The 20,725-nt window shown below is 38.8% G+C and overlaps 1 protein-coding gene across 1 annotated transcript in view; it reads left to right on the top strand.

Moving 5' to 3' along the window:
• HEMG2 (Flavin containing amine oxidoreductase family) overlaps positions 1-20,725 on the top strand; it is a 525,695-nt gene that overhangs the window by 311,852 nt on the left and 193,118 nt on the right. Inside the window, exon 11 of the mRNA XM_089438658.1 lies at positions 14,715-14,844. Within this exon, the coding sequence (XP_089294784.1) occupies positions 14,715-14,844 (130 nt within the window). The remainder of the gene's footprint in view (positions 1-14,714; positions 14,845-20,725) is intronic.

A 20,725-nucleotide genomic window follows, 5' to 3' on the forward strand; every position in this document is an offset into this window, starting at 1 on the left:
ACCTGTTTGTAATTAACAAGTAGGAGAAATAAACCAGAAGAATACAGATAAAATTTCTAACGATTAGACTTAGAAATTTCAACTGAACATCCTCAGCCTGTTCTTCAAAAGCCATCTCTTGAGATTTCCTGAAAGCTCTATATTCCATGAACTTTACATCCTGCCTTACTACAATCTTCCTACTGCTCAGAATGTAGATTCGGTATGACTTTGAAGTCTCATTGTAACCCACGAGATATCGAGCTTCGGTAGTCTACTCTAACTTTCTCCGCTTCTCATTTGGAATATGACAATACGCCGCACTTCCAAATATCTTGAGGTGACTCACTTCTGGCTTCTTTTCTGTGAAAACACCCTCCGACGTCTTCTTTCCTAAAGCCCTGTGAGGGGTCTTGTTCAGAATGTATACAACCCTGCTACACGCTTCTGCCCATAAGAACTTTGGTAGATTCTGATCATATAACATCGCCTTTGCTTCTCCAACAATAGTTTTGTTCTTCCTTTCTGCGACTCCATTCTGTTCTGGATAATATGGTGTTGTCCATTCTCTTCCGATCCTTGTTGAAGAATCTAGAGCATGGAGAGTTAATGAGATTCTTCTTGACTTGATAACTATTTGAGATATTTAACTTTACTTCATAGCATATTCTTTAATGTTAGTGTGTCTTATTCAGTTCTTTAAATAGCTATCAAAACAAAGAGACAAGAACACAAAAGTTGGCTTTCTGCCAGGGCCAAAACCTCTCCCTCTTATAGAGGAAAACCCACGAACACCAAGACCATGACCCTGGACTATCTGAGCCACTGCAAGACCAAGGCACCAATCCTCTTCTTGATATCACTGAGATCATCATCGTCACTACATCATGAAGACATCCATTACTGTTGCAACATCACTGTGCTTTCACTGAGAGACTTGTTATAACTATGAGCTTCATTGCTGCTTTATTATTATACAAAACTTACAAAGATCCTTGTCCATATGAATACACAGAGTATATAAGGCAGTGATCATAGTGACTTTGTCTATGATGTGTGTGCACCGAGACAGAGTACAAAAGTCTTTCTTGCCAAGAGTGTAGACCGTTGTGACAACGTTCATCATTACTCTGAGATTCGTATCATCTTTTCCCACTGAGGAGTAGTTGTGTGTTGGTAATGCACCGAAACACTAAATAACATTGATGCCATTCAAGTGTTGACACCAACAACCATACATACTTGATATAGGAGACTGAGATTTATTGCGAAGTTTTGAGATAGTTTCCTTACTGTGTCCATCCGAGATTATACTCCTTCAACATATGCGATGTAACATACCTGTACCCATCCGAGCTTCCTCGAAGATATGTGAGATTCTCTCTGCTCTTCTGCGGTGATTGCAACTTCCTATTTATAGGTGTTTGTCCATGCATTCAAGCCGACATGAACTAATGAACTGTTGTGTCACTTCATTTGAGCCGACATGTCTATTTCTTATGTCAATTTTGCTGGACGACTTGACTGTTCTCTTCATCATTTAGTTTGTTGCCTTCTTCAAGAGGATTGTGCTTGTCTTGGAGGGTTGAACTAGAATCTAGGTTGACTCATATTTTTTATAAATGCTCAAGAAGAGCTCTTTGACTCTTTGACTTTCGTAGACCTATGGAATGAGCAAGAAACTCATTCTTATAATTCTCTAAAATAATGTTTCTTTTCTTTACAAGTACAAAGATCAAAATTACATGTATAAATACTGAACCTAGTTACATTTTCTTCAATAGTCCCTTCTCTTACGCATAAATCTATGAAGTTTTTATCCATGTATTCTCCACCATTATCTGAGTGCAATATTTTGATCTTCTTTCCTGCCAAGTTTTCCACTAGAGACTTAAACTCCTTAAATTGATCAAAGACCTCATCCTTGGTTTTTAAGAAATAAATCCAAGCTTTCCTGGAATGGTCATCTATGAAGGTGACAAAATACTCAACACCACTGATAGCTCTTGTAGACATTGGATTGCAGATGTTTGAGTGTATTAAACCTAATACACTCTGAGCTCTATTGTTGCTTCTGGAATAAGCCGCTTTGGCGTACTTGCCTAGTACGCAGCCTCTGCATGTATCATCATGCTTGGTAGTAAGCACTGGAACCCCCATAACAATTTCCTTGAGAATCCTTAATGCCCCATGATGTAAGTGTCCCATCCTTCTATGCCACAGTTCATTCAAGTCTTTCTCTCCACTGACATTATTGCTTATCAGTGCCATAGGAGACTCAAGCTGCAACTTATATAACCTGTTGCTTCGAGTTCCAATCTGGGCCCTCTTTTTCCACTTAGGATGCTTGACATATACTCTGTTACCAATGAAGTATACATCATATCCTTTATCTTGTAATTGAGATACTGAAATCAAATTCATTCCCATACGTGGCACATGTAGTACGTTAGTGGCTCGAAGACTATCTCCTGCATTTGTCTAGAATGTAATGGTTCCCTTTCCTACTGGGGTGCATTTCATCCTGTTACCCATTGTGATTTGGAAGTTCATCTGTTCCTCCTGATAGCTTGAGAAATATTCTTGTTCTCCAGTCATATGAGCTGAAGCCCCGCTATCAATGTACCAATCCTCGGCTGATGCAGAACTCGATAAGCAAGCAAATTCCTCTTCCAGCCTGGAAGCTAATTCAGAAATATTATGATCCCTACTGTTCTCCATGCTATTTTTCTCTGCTGGTAATTTCTGCAAGGGATTGTGTGAATCTTTTGGAGATCGATTTGCTGCCAATGTGGCACCACCACCCTATATTGCAGAAATTATTGCCATCTTGCCTGATCTTCGCTCTGATACCATGTGAAAAAATTATGCTGCAGTGATTGATTTATTTCTCCTACTTATTTACAATAATAAGTTATTTACCAATGCTTTAGTAAATATCAAAATAAATTCAATTGCAGACTTCACAAATTATGAATTGAGAAAAGCAAGAGAAACACCAGCACATGAACAATCACATTGACACACTTGTTTTTGGACAATAGTCCTCGGAAAACCCCAATGCAGGAAAACCGGTGCAACAGATCTGAGGGTTTCTATTATTGGCAGTAAATTTCTAAATACAATCTAGATGCCCCAGAGAAATGGCAATCCACTCAGAGAAGATAACTAATAGAAAATAGTGAGAATTTTCTCGCACTGAATCTGGAGATTTTGCACTAACCCCAACTCCTGGATGACCCACTTCGCAGTCTTTGTGTGAGCCTATGCAGTCATTGCGTGGCTTCTGTGTGGAGATTCCCTCTAATTGCATCACCCTTGCTGCTGCTACGTCTGTTGCTGAGAAATTGAGATTTCATCTGTCAATCACCCACAATGATTCCTGACACTGATCTCTGCTATCCCCCAACAGTTCTGCGTCAACCTCCTCCAGTTGTTGCGCTGTCCCTCCTTGGCACTGTGCTGCCTCTCTAATCCTTCACTGTCTTCTCTGAAGTATATTCACTGGAACTGGAAATCACTTCCTTCCAGTACTGCCTCTGATCCTCACTGCTTGATCACTTGTTCGAATTCCTTAGCCAACCCTGCCCTAGGAATATCGAACTGACTGATCAACCCTCTGTGTGTCTTCAAATGAACCCCAAGCCTCCTTATACTTTTCTCGTTGAGACTTCAATGACCGAGATTAAGTCTCTAATCAATGATTAAGATTAAAACTTTACTTGATCCGTCTTCTAGAACATTCTCACCCATATTCTGATTAATACTCATTAATATTTTAATATTCCTAAGATTAGACTTAGGAACCCCATTAAAAATATTAATTATTTTAATAAAATAGAATCCAGGGGGAATTTCACCAAACGATTTTTGGGTTCTTTAAAACTCATGTGCCTTAGCCTCTCCATCAATTTTCATGGCTAGAGCACATCCGATGCTACCAAAAACTAACATCAAACCCCTTCTTATATCTTTTTGTTGGACAACCAACGACCTAGATTAGATCATAATCAAAGGCTCAAATCATTTTGGCTCGATCCGTGTCTTTTTCTAGAAGTTTCACCCCTGATTAGATTAATACCCATTAATATTTTAATTTACCTAAGTTTAGACTTAGGAACCCCATTAAAAATATTAATTATTTTAATAAAATCACTTCTGTGTGGAATTTCCCAAAACACTTTCTGGGTTCTTTGGAATACATGTGCCCAAGCCTCCCTGAAAAATTTGAGGCTTAGAGCACATCCGTTGCTACCACAAATCAACAGTCAACACATTCTTCTGCCAAGCAAATTCTTTTGCCCAACAAATTCTTTTGTCTAGCAAATTTTTTTGCCCAACAAATTATTCTACCCAACAAATTATTCTACCCAACAAATTCTTTTGTCCAGCAAATTCTTTTGCCCAACAAATTCTTCTGCCCATGAAATGTAGAAACCCTAACACGAGAGAGAGAGAGGCCCAAAAACTTAGATCTAGTTCTTCTCCTTCCTTTTCATCGCTTTTCCATCTTCTACCTTTAGAAGATCAAACTTGCTTGAGTGAGTCACAATGAGGTCGAGTTCCTTTTTATTTATAGGCTTGTGATGGGTACGAATCGCTCTCTTTAGGTCGACTTTCCCCTTCATGTAGGCCGACTTGATTTTTGTGCCATGACGAGGTCTTGGAGGGTCTTTTGATTCTATTTTGACTCAAATAAATTTTCTTTACAATATGTAACATGCCTAAATGGGTCTTCAAAACATGAGAATGACTTAATTGATTTTATGACAAACCTAGAAGCACTCAATGCGTGCTTGACCTAAAAATAAATTTCCCTTGAGCATGAAACCCATGCCTCATGAATAATAATAAATTTATTTTTCTCTTTTCATTAAATACATAAAATCACGAATACATATGCCATTATGAAGACCGAACCTAGTTACATATTTCGACACTCCCTCTTAACTAGGGTGGTATTCATAACCCATACAAGGTACTTGGACATTCTCAATCTGAAGAATTCTCATTGGCAACCCATCTATATAGCATCATATCATCTAGCATTGTCACATAGAAAGGCCTTGACTAACAACTCTATCTCTCCGCAAGATCATAGTACAATGCTGGCGAGACCAATGATTTATAGACACCTTCATCATTGTCTCTCTCGGAACATACCCCACCCGGGTTCTCTTAGAGTATGTTCCATCAGGACTATTCTTATCTTGGATTTCCAGTCCTCAAAGAATATCGGTCCTCTATGAATACTCTTATCTTGGATGCCCTACCACATCCTCAAAGAGTATCGGATGCTAGATGCTTACCCAATCCTCCATTCTATCTTCCCAGGTGAAGACAAGAATGATGTGTCTATCTCTCCTCATGGCCTTCACTAAGATTGGTGGCTGTTAGTTCTGGTCTAGTGCATGACACATGAAGTAGAGAACCATATCTGTCTCTTCCTCTTAACCACGGATGACCAACCCATTCCATAAAAGGAATGTACCCAATCCCCCTCTTAATCAAGGACTTGTCCAAGCCCCCTCTTGACCAGGGACTTACTTCCAGCAACACTTTAGGTGGAGATCATGGGAGAACCAACTGTTATTGAATTTTCTAAGTCTATCCGTTAGAAAATTAATCTGTATTCTGCTAGTTTATTTCTTCTACTTGTTTAAATCGAACAAGTTATTTAATACAGTTAAATACCAAAATAAACACAATACAGTCACAACATCTACAGATCATCAATTGAAAGAAAACAAGCACACAAGTGACACCGTTATTTTTGGACAAATGTCCCCGGAAAAACCCAATACGGGAAACCTGGTGTAGTTATTCTGAGGGTTATATTATTAAGCAGTCTTCTGAGTACAAAACGGTGCCTAACCAGCTCACCCGACAGAGAAAAATACACGGCAACAATACCTCTATATTCGGAAATAGGTATTCAGAAAACCTGTCCCACGAAACCCTCTCTGGCACAACTGAAGCTCAGCGCTAGCCCTTATGGCCTCTATGTCAGCCCCAAGATCCTTTGCGTCAGCCCTCTGAGGCACTGCGCAGCCTCTGGGACCCTCTGCGTCACTCCAGCAACTTTTGCGTGGATGACGTAGTCCCTCAGCCTCTGTGCTGTCTCTGCTAGGCTCTGCGTAGCCTGGATTGGCTGCTTCTCTCGCTCTCTCTGCTTCTGTGCTGGTCTGCCAGTATTGTCTCTGCCTCTTTGCCTCGTACTCACTGCCCCTCGCTACTGAACACTGATTCAACTTTGCTTAGCAACCCCGCTCTAGCAAAATGAATGACTAATCACTCTGGTGTGTTCTCCAACTGACCCTCAAGCCTCCTCTTATACTTTTCTCATTGGTCCTTCAACGGCTGAGATTAAATCTCTAATCAACAGCTAAGATTAGATTTGGCTTGATCCATGACTTTTGGAACCTTCTAACCCAATTTTATATTAATACCCATTAATATTTTTTTTTCCTAAGTTTAGACTTAGGGACTCCATTAAAAATATTAATTATTTTAATATCTCCCAAACTGGGTACAATCTGTCCAAACCATTTCTGGGTCTTGGAGATCTCATGTGCTTTAGCCTCTCCACCAATTTTCATGGCTAGAGCACATCCGATGCTACCCCAAATCAACAACTGCTTGTCGAACTCCTTCTTTTGATGTCATGAATTTCTTCTTTGTCATAGAGTCTACATCTTTCGGGACTTCTTTGTAGGGCACAAACCATCCATCACTTTCATCCATGAGTCATGTTAGTCATGTCATCATTCCTCTCACTGGAAAGTGGTTCATTAGTTCATATTCGGCCTTCCTTCATGCCATGTTTCCTTAAGGATCTTTCATCCTACTACATGGGTATTAGTTGCGGAAGACATCCCTAGTTCTTCCCTTGGCAGCCTTGCATAAGCCCATTGAGATATTATTCAAAAATAAGAAATGAACATTAAATCAAAATTACCTTTGTGATGGTCTTTCATCATGACATCTTTCTATTTGCATCAACATCCTACATCCATATTGCGACATCTCCAAAAGATATATATTGTCAAGGGTCTCTTTCTTTTTCAGACTTGATCAGGGTCTTCATATCTTTCATGGAGATATCATAGTCAAATATTTCAGTCCTTGGATGTTGATTTCCTTTTCCATAGTTTCATATTTCATGTCCTCTTCCTTTCTTTATTTACACATTTCCTTCCCAGGAACTTCCAATCAGAGTTCCTCCAATTTTTGTCAACCACCTCATATTTCATATGAGGACATATTATGTTAATTTCATCTCATCAATGTGTGATCTATGCCTTCATGTATCCTTCCAAAAGAGGAGATCCTTTCTTTTGATCATGCTCTTGAGATAGAGCATTTATCCATGTTACGTGCAAGCATATGACATGACTTTATTTTATCAAACACAAGCATACATACCTCATTTTCCTTTTGGCCATCTAGACTTCCTTCAAGAGCTTCCTTGATTGAAATAACTTCAATTGCTTGTCCTGCTTTACTTCTTTTGACATCATACCATCATCCCATGAATTCCTACAAGTTGGAATTCTTGTTGAAACACTTGCTTCTTTTTAATCGGTGAACCTTCCAATGAAGATTTCAACGAATGATCTTGAGTATCCTCATCCAACAAATGTTTCCTTTTGACTGATGTATGATGAGCTTTATACTAGATGATCTTTTCTTCTTTTCATAAGTACCATTTATGCTTCTAATGAGGTTACCAAGAGCCATGTCCTTCTATATGTGATTGCCATAGACTTCTAGTTCAGCTATCTTTCATGATCCTCTATGATGATGTTACGGGCTCTTGCTTTCAATGCTTCTAAGATGCCATGATGTATCCTGTCATGCACCTTAGTGATTCATGATAGCCATATCTTACAACAGAAAACTTGAAAAACAGAAACCTGAAAGGAACTCGGTGAGGAAGACTATCTCAATCATAATAGAGATCTTTTACTTCCTTTTTCTTGGATTTCTTCTTTTCAGCTTCCTCCACTTCTTCGGTGAAATGAGCTTCCTCTCCTCCCCTTTTGTTATTGTCCTTTTTGAGCTTAGGGCAATCTCTCTTGTAGTGCCCATATCCATAGCATTGAACCTTCACCATATTCTTCTTCCTTTTCTGAGGACCAAATTTCCCAAACTTTCCTTTCCTTTTCACCATGACTACATATTCTTTAGTTTGCTTGTTTGATCCTACATCACTTTTTTCCTTAAACCTGGTTTCTTCAATTTTGCATAGTGACCACAGTGCATTGAATGGAGTATCTTCCTTCTTCCCATAAATGCTTGATGTAAAGTTAGCCCATTCCTCTGGTAGTGCATTGAGTACTATAGTAGTTGTTTCCTTGTTAGATGTTATCTCTCCCAACTCTTGTAGTTGGTTCCTTATTTTAGACACCCTCATAAAGTATCATTCCTTCTTCCTTTGATATCATCATCTTGTAGAGCTTGGTTCTTAATGATATCACTTCTCTTGCAGAACTTACGGAGAATAATTTCACTAGTTTGTCATAGATGTCTTTTCACTTTTCCAATTTTGCTACATAAGGATTCTTTGAGCCCTTATTTCCTTTTTCATGTATTCAGCTAGAGCTTGAGCTTCTTCCTTTGGAGGTTTAGTGACAGAACGCTTAACATGCTCAACGACTTAATTTTCTATGAGATCAAATCTATCCTCTTCTTCCATGCAAGAAAGTTTGACAACCCAACCAATTTGTTGCTTTCCTTGCAAAATGAAGTCATTTTGATAGATTTAAATATAGATATAAAGATACTTACTTGTAAAGTGAAGATGCTCCTTGATATTAATATCTTCAACTTGATGCCTTCTCGATTTTGATGATGATAGAAGATATTTTCTTGATGAAGATGTCTTCCTTCAAAAGTGATCTGTCAACAAGAGGGAGATCACCTTGATTCCTTGATGATGATGATTACGCTTGTTCTTGCGTCTCTAGAATGTAAAGACTTTTAGATGCTTCAATGTGTAGTTCTTCTATGGATGAGCTAGGGTTTTTCAAGTCTTCTTACAACTTTAGATTTCGACCCTTCTTCATATTTTAGGTTTGCTATTGCAGGACTGCAATTTCAACTTCTCCTGCAGAAACCCTAGGTCACACATGTGGCTGGAATATGGACAGACTTGCCTCCTTTTGACTTCGCTTGACCTTGACTCCTCTGACAATTTGGCTTGCTAAATAGTCCTTCTTTAACCCAAACTTTGGCTCCTTTGAGTGACTACAATTTTTGGCTTCTACTGCTGCAGGATGATGCCCTAACCTTCACACGTGGAGGAGAATTAGCCCAAAACAGAGCAGGAAATGCTTCGCTCTTCTTTATTCTTCCTTCGCTGGGTATAAGGCTTCTTTCTCTTTCTTGATCAAACTCTTCTTGATGCTTCTTAGATACTTTTCTAGTGCTTTGGTCCTTGAGTGTCCTTTCAGCTGCCTTTCCTTGTCTCGACACCTTCGCTCTGATACCATGTTGAGAAATCTAGGGCAGCTAGATTAGATGATTCCTCTTACTTTAATAATTGCTTGTGATGCATTTTTACTTAACTTGATTAGCTTCTTCTTACACTTTATTAGTATTAGTGTTTTTTATCATCAAACAACTACCAAACAATAAAATCAAAGAGACAATAGGACACGAGAGGTAGGCGATCAACTAGGGCCAAAACGTCTCCAACTGAGAGGAAAACCCACAAGAATTCTTCTCTTCTTATAGAACTTTAATTGACGAATTCCAAGTCCTATGACCCTTGACCAAGACCCTACAAGACCAAGTCAAACCTTGATTCCAGCGACTTCTGCAGTTTTGACTTGCCCAACAGATTCTTCTGGAACTTTGACCTGCCCAACCCATTCTTCTACAACTTCGATATGCCCAACAAACTCTTTTGAAAATTCGACCTGCCCAACAAATTCTTCTGCCCATCAAATGTAGAAACCCTAACACGAGAGAGAGAGAGGCCCAAAAACTTTGATCTAGTTCTTCTCCTTCCTTTTCGTCCTTTTTCTATCTTCTATCTTGAGAAGATGGAATTTTCTTGAGTGAGTCACAATGAGGTTGCGTTCCTTTTTATTTATAGGCTAATGAGGGGTACGAATTGCCCTCTTCAGGCCGACGTGTCCCTTCATGTAGGCCGACTTGATCTTTGTGCCATGACGAAGTCTTGGAGGGTTTTTTGGTTCTATTTTGACTCAAATAAATTTTCTTTACAATATGTAACATGCCCAAATGTGTCTTCAATACATGACAATGACTCAATTGATTTTATGACAAACCTAGATGCACTCAATGGGTGGTTGACCTAAAAATAAATTTCCCTTGAGCATGAAACCCATACGTCAAGAATAATAATAAATTTATTTTTCTCTTTTCATTAAATATATAAAATCACGATTACATATGCCATTATGAAGACCGAACCTACTTACATATTTCAACATCCCCCTCCCCTTGTCCACACTTTGGGTCAGGCGTAGAACGATGCCCGGTGGTTGATGCAGTGCAAAAGAAAGATAAAAGCATAATTTGGCCACTTACAACAAGAAACATACCACAAAACGAAAAAGATGGTTGAGACATAAAAATTTAGCGTGTGGGCAAAAGGCAAGCATGAGCTCTACCCCCTATCGCTATGGCCATCACCCTAATTCCTAGGGCCCCTATGAGTGCCCCTGCATCATTAAGGAACCTATGATTGTCCCAACCCTTGGTGGGCGATGAACTTCGCAACCTTAAGGGGGTAATCACTGCTTCATCGTACATATCATGCTCTCCTCCCCTTGACCCCCGAGTAGTAAAATGAAGATAAATCAATAAAAGGCAAAAGGCATATGAAGAAGGGTGGAAAAAAAAAGGTTGAGGTAACTCATGTACCATGATTGCTCCCTCCTGCATTCATATACCCATGGTGTGGGCTTCCCTCATTGTAGCTTCCCTTGTATCATGGCATGTGGCTTGGAGCCTTCCCTGTTGCCCTGCTCCATTCCATCATCATTTCACATGATACCTGCCATTTGATGGATGTACCATGGACCTGTCAATCCCTTACAGGTTGAAACCACCTAATAGGGTCCTTATTAACCTCTCTTGTTGAGCAAGGAAACACCTGTACATTTTGAAGCCCATTTGGAGGGGCATGCCACTACGAAGTGTCCACTTTTACCCCTGATTAGCAAGTTTATTTACTCAATTGCACTAATGATTTTTTGTACTGGAAAGTGAGGAGACACATTGGATCTTATAAAGGAGTGTAGGTCATCTCCATCTTAGACTTGGCCTCCTCATATGGGATCCAAGCCCTTCAGAGGGTCATAATGGCACTTGTAGGGTGAGTGTTGAGAGCCATGGGCCTCCACCACAACAAAGTATTGATTGCTATACCATGGGCTTCTTCAACACCACACATTTCTTGTTCGTGTCCCAACCAGATAGAGACGATGATGCACTTGGACCACGCTGCCCAGTTGGCCACACATTTGCAACAAACACTTAGTAGTTGATCCAGGGCCCATATGGGGTTTTATCTCATCCAGAGAGGCACGAGAGGGCGTGCATCATCTTCGAGCCCTCATTAATAACGCATCGACTTGTTATTGAGCCACTAGAGACCCATGCTATCATTGATTGTGCCCCACAGCCACATGGGGGCACCACAGTATGTTTTGCCTGGAAATCAAGGGGCCACACCCTTAATCATCACTTTTGGAGCCCTCCTCTTCATCATGGCACTTTGAGGACTGATTTTGGCCTTCCAACGACCCTCTTGACCATTATTCTATCATTTCAATTAGCTTTGGACGACTTCTTTTTCAGTTATTCAACTATTTGGTGGGCTTGTCACCAAAGGAGATGTTATTTGCACATTAAAATATTATTAGGGGCTTAATTAGGCCAAATTAGACAAATTCGAACTTAGGGAGCCTCATATAAATATAAGAGGCCCCATTTGTGTTAGACATCATCACTTGGATTTGTATCTCTCTTCTTGAGAAACTCGGACCTGCAATTTTGGATGAATTTTGGAATGTTTGGATGCATTTTGACATTTGGAAATTTTTCTATCTTTCCTTGGAGCTTCTTTTTGCAATGTTGATGGATGGATATACTCTCATTGTCTTGTAAGTACTATTTGATGCTATATTTTTACCATGTTGAATGTCTAATGTATGGAATGTCATTTCATTATAGTTAATGTGCCCTAATTAAATGTGAATTCATGAGAACATTGAATTTGTTGGAAGGATTGCATGCATTACTCATTGGAGATGATGAAAGAATGTTCCTAGAGGTCAATCTTGTGTATTTAATCCTTGAAACCCCATCATATATTGACAACGAAGCGTAAAATTCTATTGTAGTTGTGAAGTTGCCTCCCCTAGGGTTAGCAACGCTGCATTAGGTCTCCTTGAAGAGCGAAATCATCAAAACCAAAGTAATTCCTGGCTCCATTATTCCCAATCAGCAAGCACTGGTCTAGAATCCTTGGTGATCACCCTCTCATTGACAAATCAATCTTCTTTCACCTCCTCACACTTTTCTTCATCCCTTTAAGGCCAAGGAAGCTTCTCTAGGGCTTGGAGTGAAATTCTTTAGGAGGGAGCTCTTGCAAAACCATTTAAGAATGTAAGAAAATTCTAACAGGGTTGGACCATTTAAGAATGTAAGAAATACTTTTGTAAGAATGAGTATTTCAGACCCAAATATCACTCGAAAAATTCTGAAATTTTAACCACAAACTCCTCTCACAAAACCTAGAAAAACACAGAAAATTCTTGGGGTGAATCTATTAGTCATTGAAACACCAAAATCCACGTGTAGTCTTTCACAATCTACCACTGAGCTATTGAAATCAAACTGCAGTAAGAATGCACACTTTCTCTAAAGGGAAACTCCCCCAAAACCCTCCAAAATTTCTTCCTTAAACTTCCAACCATAATCAGCTCCAATGCCCGGCAAAACACTACTGCTCAACCCCTACAAAATAGTTGGAAATGAAACCCACAATAGCTGATCCTCCAATGAACAAATCGAACTGCCTCTGTGCCTAAGCAATGGCAAACTGAATGAATACTGACAATAAAGCTCTGTGGAAATCCTGAATTGGACTCCCCAAATTACCTCACTAGGCAGACACTCGAAGTTCTCTAAAATGAGGGTGGAATTTTGCTTGGAAATTCCTTGTGCTAAACAACATTAGTTGACTTAGCTAAGCAGCTCAATCAAACTCTCCAATTTTGAAATGAAATGCCAAAATAGAATGATCAAAATGAGGCTCTAGCCTTTCTTTTATTGTTTTTTTCCCTTCCTCATACCATGGTTCGATTTCTTTTGCACTATGATTTGATACCATGGTTTAATTCTTCCCATGGTTCGATTTCCATTCTTGGTAATCTCCACAACTTATCTTCACTTTGATTTTTCTTCTTTTCCTAAGTCCCAACCTTTTCCTTTTTCTCCAAAATTTTTCTTAACATCTCCACAACTTATTTCTTCTAAGTTTTATTTATCCAATACTATGTTAATTGCCAAAATTACAAAATGAAGAATTTCCTTGATGTAAATTCTAATTGGGGACATGACAATTTATGCCTCCAAATATTTAGAACATGCCTTGTATAATGTGATATATACTCATGAAGATGAGCATGCCTCCAAATATGGAAATTTTCCTCAAGAGAAGTGAAATTGCCTCAAAAGTGTCCCTAGTGAAATATTATGCATCAAAATATGTGGAAATCTCCATTTTAGCTCCAACACCTAACTTTAATACATGTTCAAGGCTTCAAAGGTGACACTTCTTATAGAGTATTTTTCTTCAAAAGTTAGTGTACCACATGGATGCACCCTCAACATTTCGTATGTTCCAAGGGTGGGGCCCTACTTGGGGAAATATTTCCCTAGTGTGGGTGATGTAATTTTCCAGGAGGTGGGGGGGCTTGCCCCGTATCCCCCTAACCTCTGGCTGATTTATTTCTCAAGAACCCTTTAAGATAGAACCAAGATAGGGGATAGAGATTTGAAGAGTTTGTGAGCCTGATAATTAATGGTAACATTGGTCTTTAGTTATTAACATTATCATTTATCGTTTCAAAATGTTTGAGAGTGGTTCCAACCTCATCGGACTTTATAATGAAAAAGTAGAATTTCATATCCCATTTAGAATTCAACAGATTTAACAATTTTCAAGGTCTTTGGATTGACAAGATTAAAGAATTTCCATTGGATTTCACAATGATGAATTTGCATGGGACAAATTGTTATTGTTGGGACATTATCATTATTATTTTTATTTTTATAATTTTAGAGACAAGGACCTCTATGCTAGGAACCCTAACATCCCCCAATCCCCCTTGAATTTTCCTAAAATTTAGGGGTGCTCCCACACATCCCCCATGTCTCCCTGCTTTTGCGCACCCCTGTCCCATTCTTGGTGGAACATAGTCAAAAGTCAAAAGTAATATAAATGTCAATAGATGGAGTCAAGTACAGCTCCATGGATAAAAATTACATATATGCTTCTTAAATCTTGGGAAAATAAAATGAATTTACACTATTATTCATTCCTTGGTAGGTACTCGACACCATTAGTTCTTTTTGTCTTATTTCAAATTGATATGTTGTCATTTTCCAACAATCTATTTTGATGTCTTATTCGAATGATTGTTGTTAACATATGAAGCTAAATTGATGATTGCTCCTTTATTTCTTCTTAGGTTTGGCTCTATTCTCATTGGTGCAATAAAATCCAGTTGGTCAAGAAAGAAAGCTCAAAGGGATGCCAAGCATATTACTCGAGGACGAAAGCGTCAACGTGGCCCTTTCTCATTTGTGGGGGGATTGCAGGCATGTTTATATGATACATTATTAATTTTTTTCTTTTGTTTCTATTACCATGGTTTTATACGATACATTGATTTTAAAATATGGAAGATGCATTTCCAAACAACATAAATTCATATAATGACTTAATATTCTCCAGTTGTACATTGGAAAACATGGTTCAAGGGGCATTTACAATGCTTGTAGAAAGTAATATTTACACTTAGCACGTGAAGGTTAGTTTAATATAAGTGGATAATTAAGATTGCATGTATGCATTTGGTTATGGTGTAATACTAGTACTTGTAATATGTTGCGACACTAGTAAACTAGCTTACAAACCTTCCACCTTCTCGCTCTTTACCATTTCACTAGTTAATACCTTATTAATAGATATACAAAAACCATCATTATGAGGCTTAACATCTCTCTATTGTTGATATGAGATGCAAATCTTTAGGGTGTATAATGTGATTCTCCTTTTGTTTGGAAGGATATACACATTGATATCTACTTTGTGGTGGCATTTCCCCTCCCTTATGATTTTAGTCCCCTTGCCCCTTCAAGGTAACTACATGTAACCCCTAAATTTGTCCCTCACAAAGTTTGAGGGTTAATAACCAACACATTTTATTTGGTTGGAGGTTCAAAGACATGTAGATATAGTTTTGCTTAGGTCGGGGGTTGGTTCCCAAGGAGACTGGTTGTAGAATGGATTCAATGATGATTCAAAGACAATTTTACACAAATCGTAGAGTTGTTATTTTTAATAGGTCCCCTACTTTATAGGATATAAAGTTTTGGGGCTTGTATGGTGGTACTAATTACATATTCGAAGTCCTTATGAATACAGGATTCCAATGAGGCTTCTTCACGTGACAAGCATGGCACTTCCTATTTTCACAGGTTTCATTTAGAGACTGGCATATCAGAGATAATGGTATATTTGGAATCCTTGTGAGATTGTGAGTCTGATGACCTACTTTCGAATGACGCATGGGTACTTCCTATTTTTAGTAGTACTTGCATGTTGATTTTGATCATGGATTTGAATTCCTTCCTAAAAAACAAATCCAATGAATATGGTTTCTTGAGAATCTAAGCACCTTTTATTTTTAACAGTCATTGCATGTTAAGTCTGTTGAAATATGTAACTAGGTTCCGTCTTCATAATGACGTGTAATCATGATTTTATGTAATTAAAGTAAAGAAGAAAAATAAAATTATTTTATGCTTGAGACATGGGTTTCATGCTTAAGGAATTTTATTTTATAGATCAAGCTCCCATTGTGAACTATTAGGATTGGTCATTAAGTCATAAAATCAATTGAGTCATTGTCATGTATTGAAGACCCATTTGGGCATGTTATATATTGTAAAAGAGAAATTATTTGAGTCAAAATAACCCTCTAAGATCAAGTCAAGTGCTAGCAATCAAGTCGGCCTTCACAACCAACAAGTTGGCCTAATATCAAGTGACTAAAAGCCTATATGTAGGGCACTCGACCTCATTCAAGGAACACACTTCACTCACTCACAAGTTCAATAAAAGGGATCAAGAAGTAACATCAAGTCAAGCGAAGAAGAGGGGGACGAGAAGGAAGGATGATCGAAGGAATTTTGGATCTGTTTTGGGCTATTTTAGTTCACACTTGCGAAGCGATTAGGGCTCTTCCTTCTGCAGAAAATCAGAAGTACAATCATCTCAAGCAGGCCGAAATAAGTGAAGAAGAGGACCTACATTGCAAGCTGAATTGATAAAGAAGTTAGCACAAGTCAAGCGAAGGAGAAAAAGGGTTAGAATTGCCCTAATTCTGTCCACACGTGCGAAGATTGCAGTCATCTTCAGGAGGCCGAGAATTGCAAGAAGAAAGGGCCGAAAGTTTCAGACTAGGGTTGCAAGACTAAGGGTTAAGAACGAAGCAACATCAAGTTGACTTTGACTTAAGGCAAGCATTGACTTGATCTTGGAGGAGTTTATTTGTCAAGGGTCTAGGTCTTGGAATTCGTCAATTGAAGATTTTATAAGAAGAAGAATTTGTTTGGGTTTTCCTCTCAAGCTTGGAGAGGCTTTGGCCCTAGCTGATTACCTATATCTTGTGTCCTTTGTCTCATTTTTCTTTATGGTTTGGTAGTTGTTTGATGAATACGAACACATAATTATAATCAAGTCAAGAAGAACCTAATTAAGAAAAAGTAAAAGGTCTTTACAAGTAGTTATCATTGCTAGAGAAATCATCTCATCTTTCTACCCTAGATTTCTCAACATGGTATCAGAGCTAAGGATATCAAGGGCATCAAGGTTCTAGAAGGATATCAAGGGCATCAAAGAATGAAGAAGATCCTCTCATCTCCAAGGCATTTTGAAGACAAAGGCTACATCATCATTTGAAGGAAGTGTCAAAACCCTAGATCGATCAAAGAAGAATTCCACAGTTAAAGAATTCTTGGGATCATCGCTCAAATCATTGTCACAAGGAAGGAGACCTCAAAAGACCCTAATTCTACTTGAATTGAAGAAATCATCAAATCAAAGCATCTTGAAGCATACTCATCCAAGGGAAGCAAGAAGAAAGGAGCTGTTGGCATCATCAAAAGCCTCAAGGTGATCTCTGTTAGATCCCTATAATACTAGTGATTACCCCATTACTATTCTAGTTGTATCCCTTATTAATATTGTTGTGCCCCTATTACCCCCATATTGTTATTATTGTGCCCCATAGAAACCCTCTATTGTTATTTTTGTGGCTTTATAGTATTATTGTTAGGTCGGCTGGGTTATATTATGACTCTTTAGACTCCTATATATAGAAAGGAGGTTTTGTCATTTGTCAAATGGTTGCCTCTAGCTGAATGGTATAACACATCCTTCCATACAGCAACAAAAATGACCCCATTTATGGCACTTTATGGATATCAGCCACCATCCATCACATCATATTTAAGAGAAAATTCTAAGGTTCAAGCAGTGGAACATCACATCGAACATCAACAACAAGTCCTCCAGCTCTTAAAGGATAACGTCGTGTTGGCACAGAATAGAATGAAACAACAGGCAAATCAACATCGCAGCGAAAGAAGTTTTGATGTAGGTGATTGGGTATTCCTACGGCTACAACCATATAAACTAATGTCCCTGAAGCAAGCTAAGAAGGATAATAAATTATCACCAAAGTATTATGGTCCATACAAGGTGTTGCAAAAGATTGGTACTATGGCATACAAATTGGAGCTTCCTGCAGCTTCTCGAGTGCACCCGGTTTTCCATGTTTCATGTTTAAAGAAGGTTATAGGCGACATGCTCCCAGTTCAAACAATATTGCCAGAACTTGACGAGGAAGGAAAAATTATATTGGAACCAGAAGCAGTGACACAGACAAGAACTAGACAACTACAAAATCGATCAATTTCAGAGTATCTCATCAAGTGGAAGAACTTATCTGCTGAAGATTCCACATGGGAGGATGAGAATTTTATACAGAAGCATCCAGAACTACTCAAGCGTTGAGGACAACACTTTTTTGAAGGAGAGGGGCATGTTAGATCCCTATAATACTAGTGATTACCCCATTACTATTGTAGTTGTATCCCTTATTAATATTGTTGTGCCCCTATTGCCCCCATATTGTTATTATTGTGCCCATAGAAACCCTCTATTGTTATTTTTGTGGCTTTACAGTATTATTGTTAGGTCAGCTGGGTTATATTGTGACTCCTTAGACTTCTATATATAGAAAGGAGGTTTTGTCATTTGTATCATCTAAGAATTGTTCATTTATGTAATGTAAAGGAGGTTGCCCCCTCGAAGAGGCTGAATTCTAAGGTGTTGATCTATCTTTTCTATCTTTTCTTGAGCTGGTTTCATAACAATCTCCCTCTCTTTGGAGTCAAGGATCACTTTTGAAGAAAACCATCTTCATCAAGAAGTTTTCTATTATCTATATCATCATAAAATTCAAGAAGGCAGCAGGTTGAAGGAGCATCTTCACAAGTAAGTATATTTATGTCTACATTTGAATCTGTCAAAATGTCTTTTTGCAAGGAAAGCAACAAACTAGTTGGGGTTTCAAACTTTCTTGCATGGAAGAAAAGAATAGATTTGAACCTCATAGAAAATGAGGTCATGGAACGTGTTAAGGGCTCAATCAATAAACCTCCAAAGGAAGATGCTCAAGCACTTGCAAGGTATATGAAAAGAAAATTAAAGGCTCAAAGGATTCTCATAGAATCCATCAAGGATCTCCTCATTCCCTATGTATCAAAATTAGAAACATCAAAAGAAATATATGACAAACTTGTAGAATTGTTCTCCGTAAGCATTGCAGGAGAAGTAATCTCGTTAAGGCAAGAACTCTACAAGATTAAGATACCAAAAGAAGAAGGAATAGCCTCATACTTTATGATGATATCTAAAATAAGAGATCAACTTCAAGAATTAGGAGAGATAATGTCTGGCAAAGAGATGACCACCATAGTTCTCAATGCACTACCAGAAAAATGGGGCAACTTCACATAAAGTATCTATGGGATGAAGGAGGCTACTCCATTCAATGATCTATGCTCACTATGTTGATTTCTGGTAGCATTAGATGTGCTCTAAGTCTCAAATTTTGCAAGGAGGCTTGGGCACATGTATTCCAAAGAACCCAGAAAGTGTTTTTGGGAAATTCCACCCAAAAACAGTTTTATTAAAATAATTAAATATTTTTAATGGGACCCTAAGTCTAAACTTAGGAAATTAAAATAATTAATGGGTATTAATCTAAACTGTGGGTGAAACTTCTAGAAGAAGACGAAGATCACACAGAAATGATCTTAGCCATTGATTAGCTTCTAATATGGGTCGTTGAATGTCAACGAGGAGATTATTTAAGGAGGCTTGAGGCTCATTTGGAAACATACACAAAGTGAGTTCAAAAGTTCGATTTTCTGAAGCAGAGTAGTTGCCGAGAGAATTTTGATAGTGAGATTTTGCAGTGAGGGGCAATGATGGTTTGGTTGGAGAGTCTTCTCTTGAGCCAGGATACGTAGCAGAGAGGAAGAGAGACACTAGAAGGAGGCAGCGCAGTACCTAGGAGGGATTGACGCTCAGCCAGAAGGGCTCACGCAGAGGCAGCGCAGTCCTCCCATCAGAAGTTTGAATATTTGTTGGGGTTTGACGTCTGAGCTGAGAGGGTTGACGTGAGAGCTCCGAGAGAGCAAATCGACATAGCGCAGAGCTGACACAGAGCCTCAGAGGCTGATGCACGACCCACGCAGGGGAAGCGCAGAGATAGCTAGGGACACGTTGGTTTAGATACCGGATCAGCCGGGACTTGCCGGGTAGAGTGAGGTAATCTCACAAATTTCTTTTGCCAGTTGTATTTCTCTGTAACTGGATTGCTGGGAGGGCATCCAGAAGTTGTATTCAGAAAACTACTGCATAATAATAAAAACCCTCAGATCTGCTACACCGGTTTTCCCGCATTGGGTTTTTCCGGGGACATTTGTCCAAAAACAACTGTGTCATTTGTGTGTATCTTTCTCTATTGTTCAGTTTCTTGTTTTGGCATATAATTTAATTGGTGTAGGCTGCAGTGTATGTATTTCGATGTTTGCCATAGGAAACTGCAAATAACTTGTTCATGTAAATCTAACAAGTAGAAGAAATATCATCAGTGCTACAGTAGGAATTCCCGGGTTTAAGGAATTTTCCCATGGTATCAAAGCTAGTGTAGGTGAAGCAAGAAGAACAGGGCCATAGAACCCATCGCTTAGCAGAAATGGAGGTCGAAAAAGCGGTAGGCGGCAACGGTTCGAATTCCCAGAGGGGTTTGCATAGTCCAAGCTAGGGGGCAGAATTTCGAGGTAGTCTCTCTCTGAGCGAGTCAACAGAGAGAAGGGCTTCCAGATCGATATCTTGTCG

The sequence above is a fragment of the Pinus tabuliformis genome, chromosome 9 (genome assembly GCF_031772625.1).
Source record: "Pinus tabuliformis cultivar Carrire ecotype Pingquan chromosome 9, CPIR1, whole genome shotgun sequence".
Taxonomy (NCBI): Eukaryota; Viridiplantae; Streptophyta; class Pinopsida; order Pinales; family Pinaceae; genus Pinus; species Pinus tabuliformis.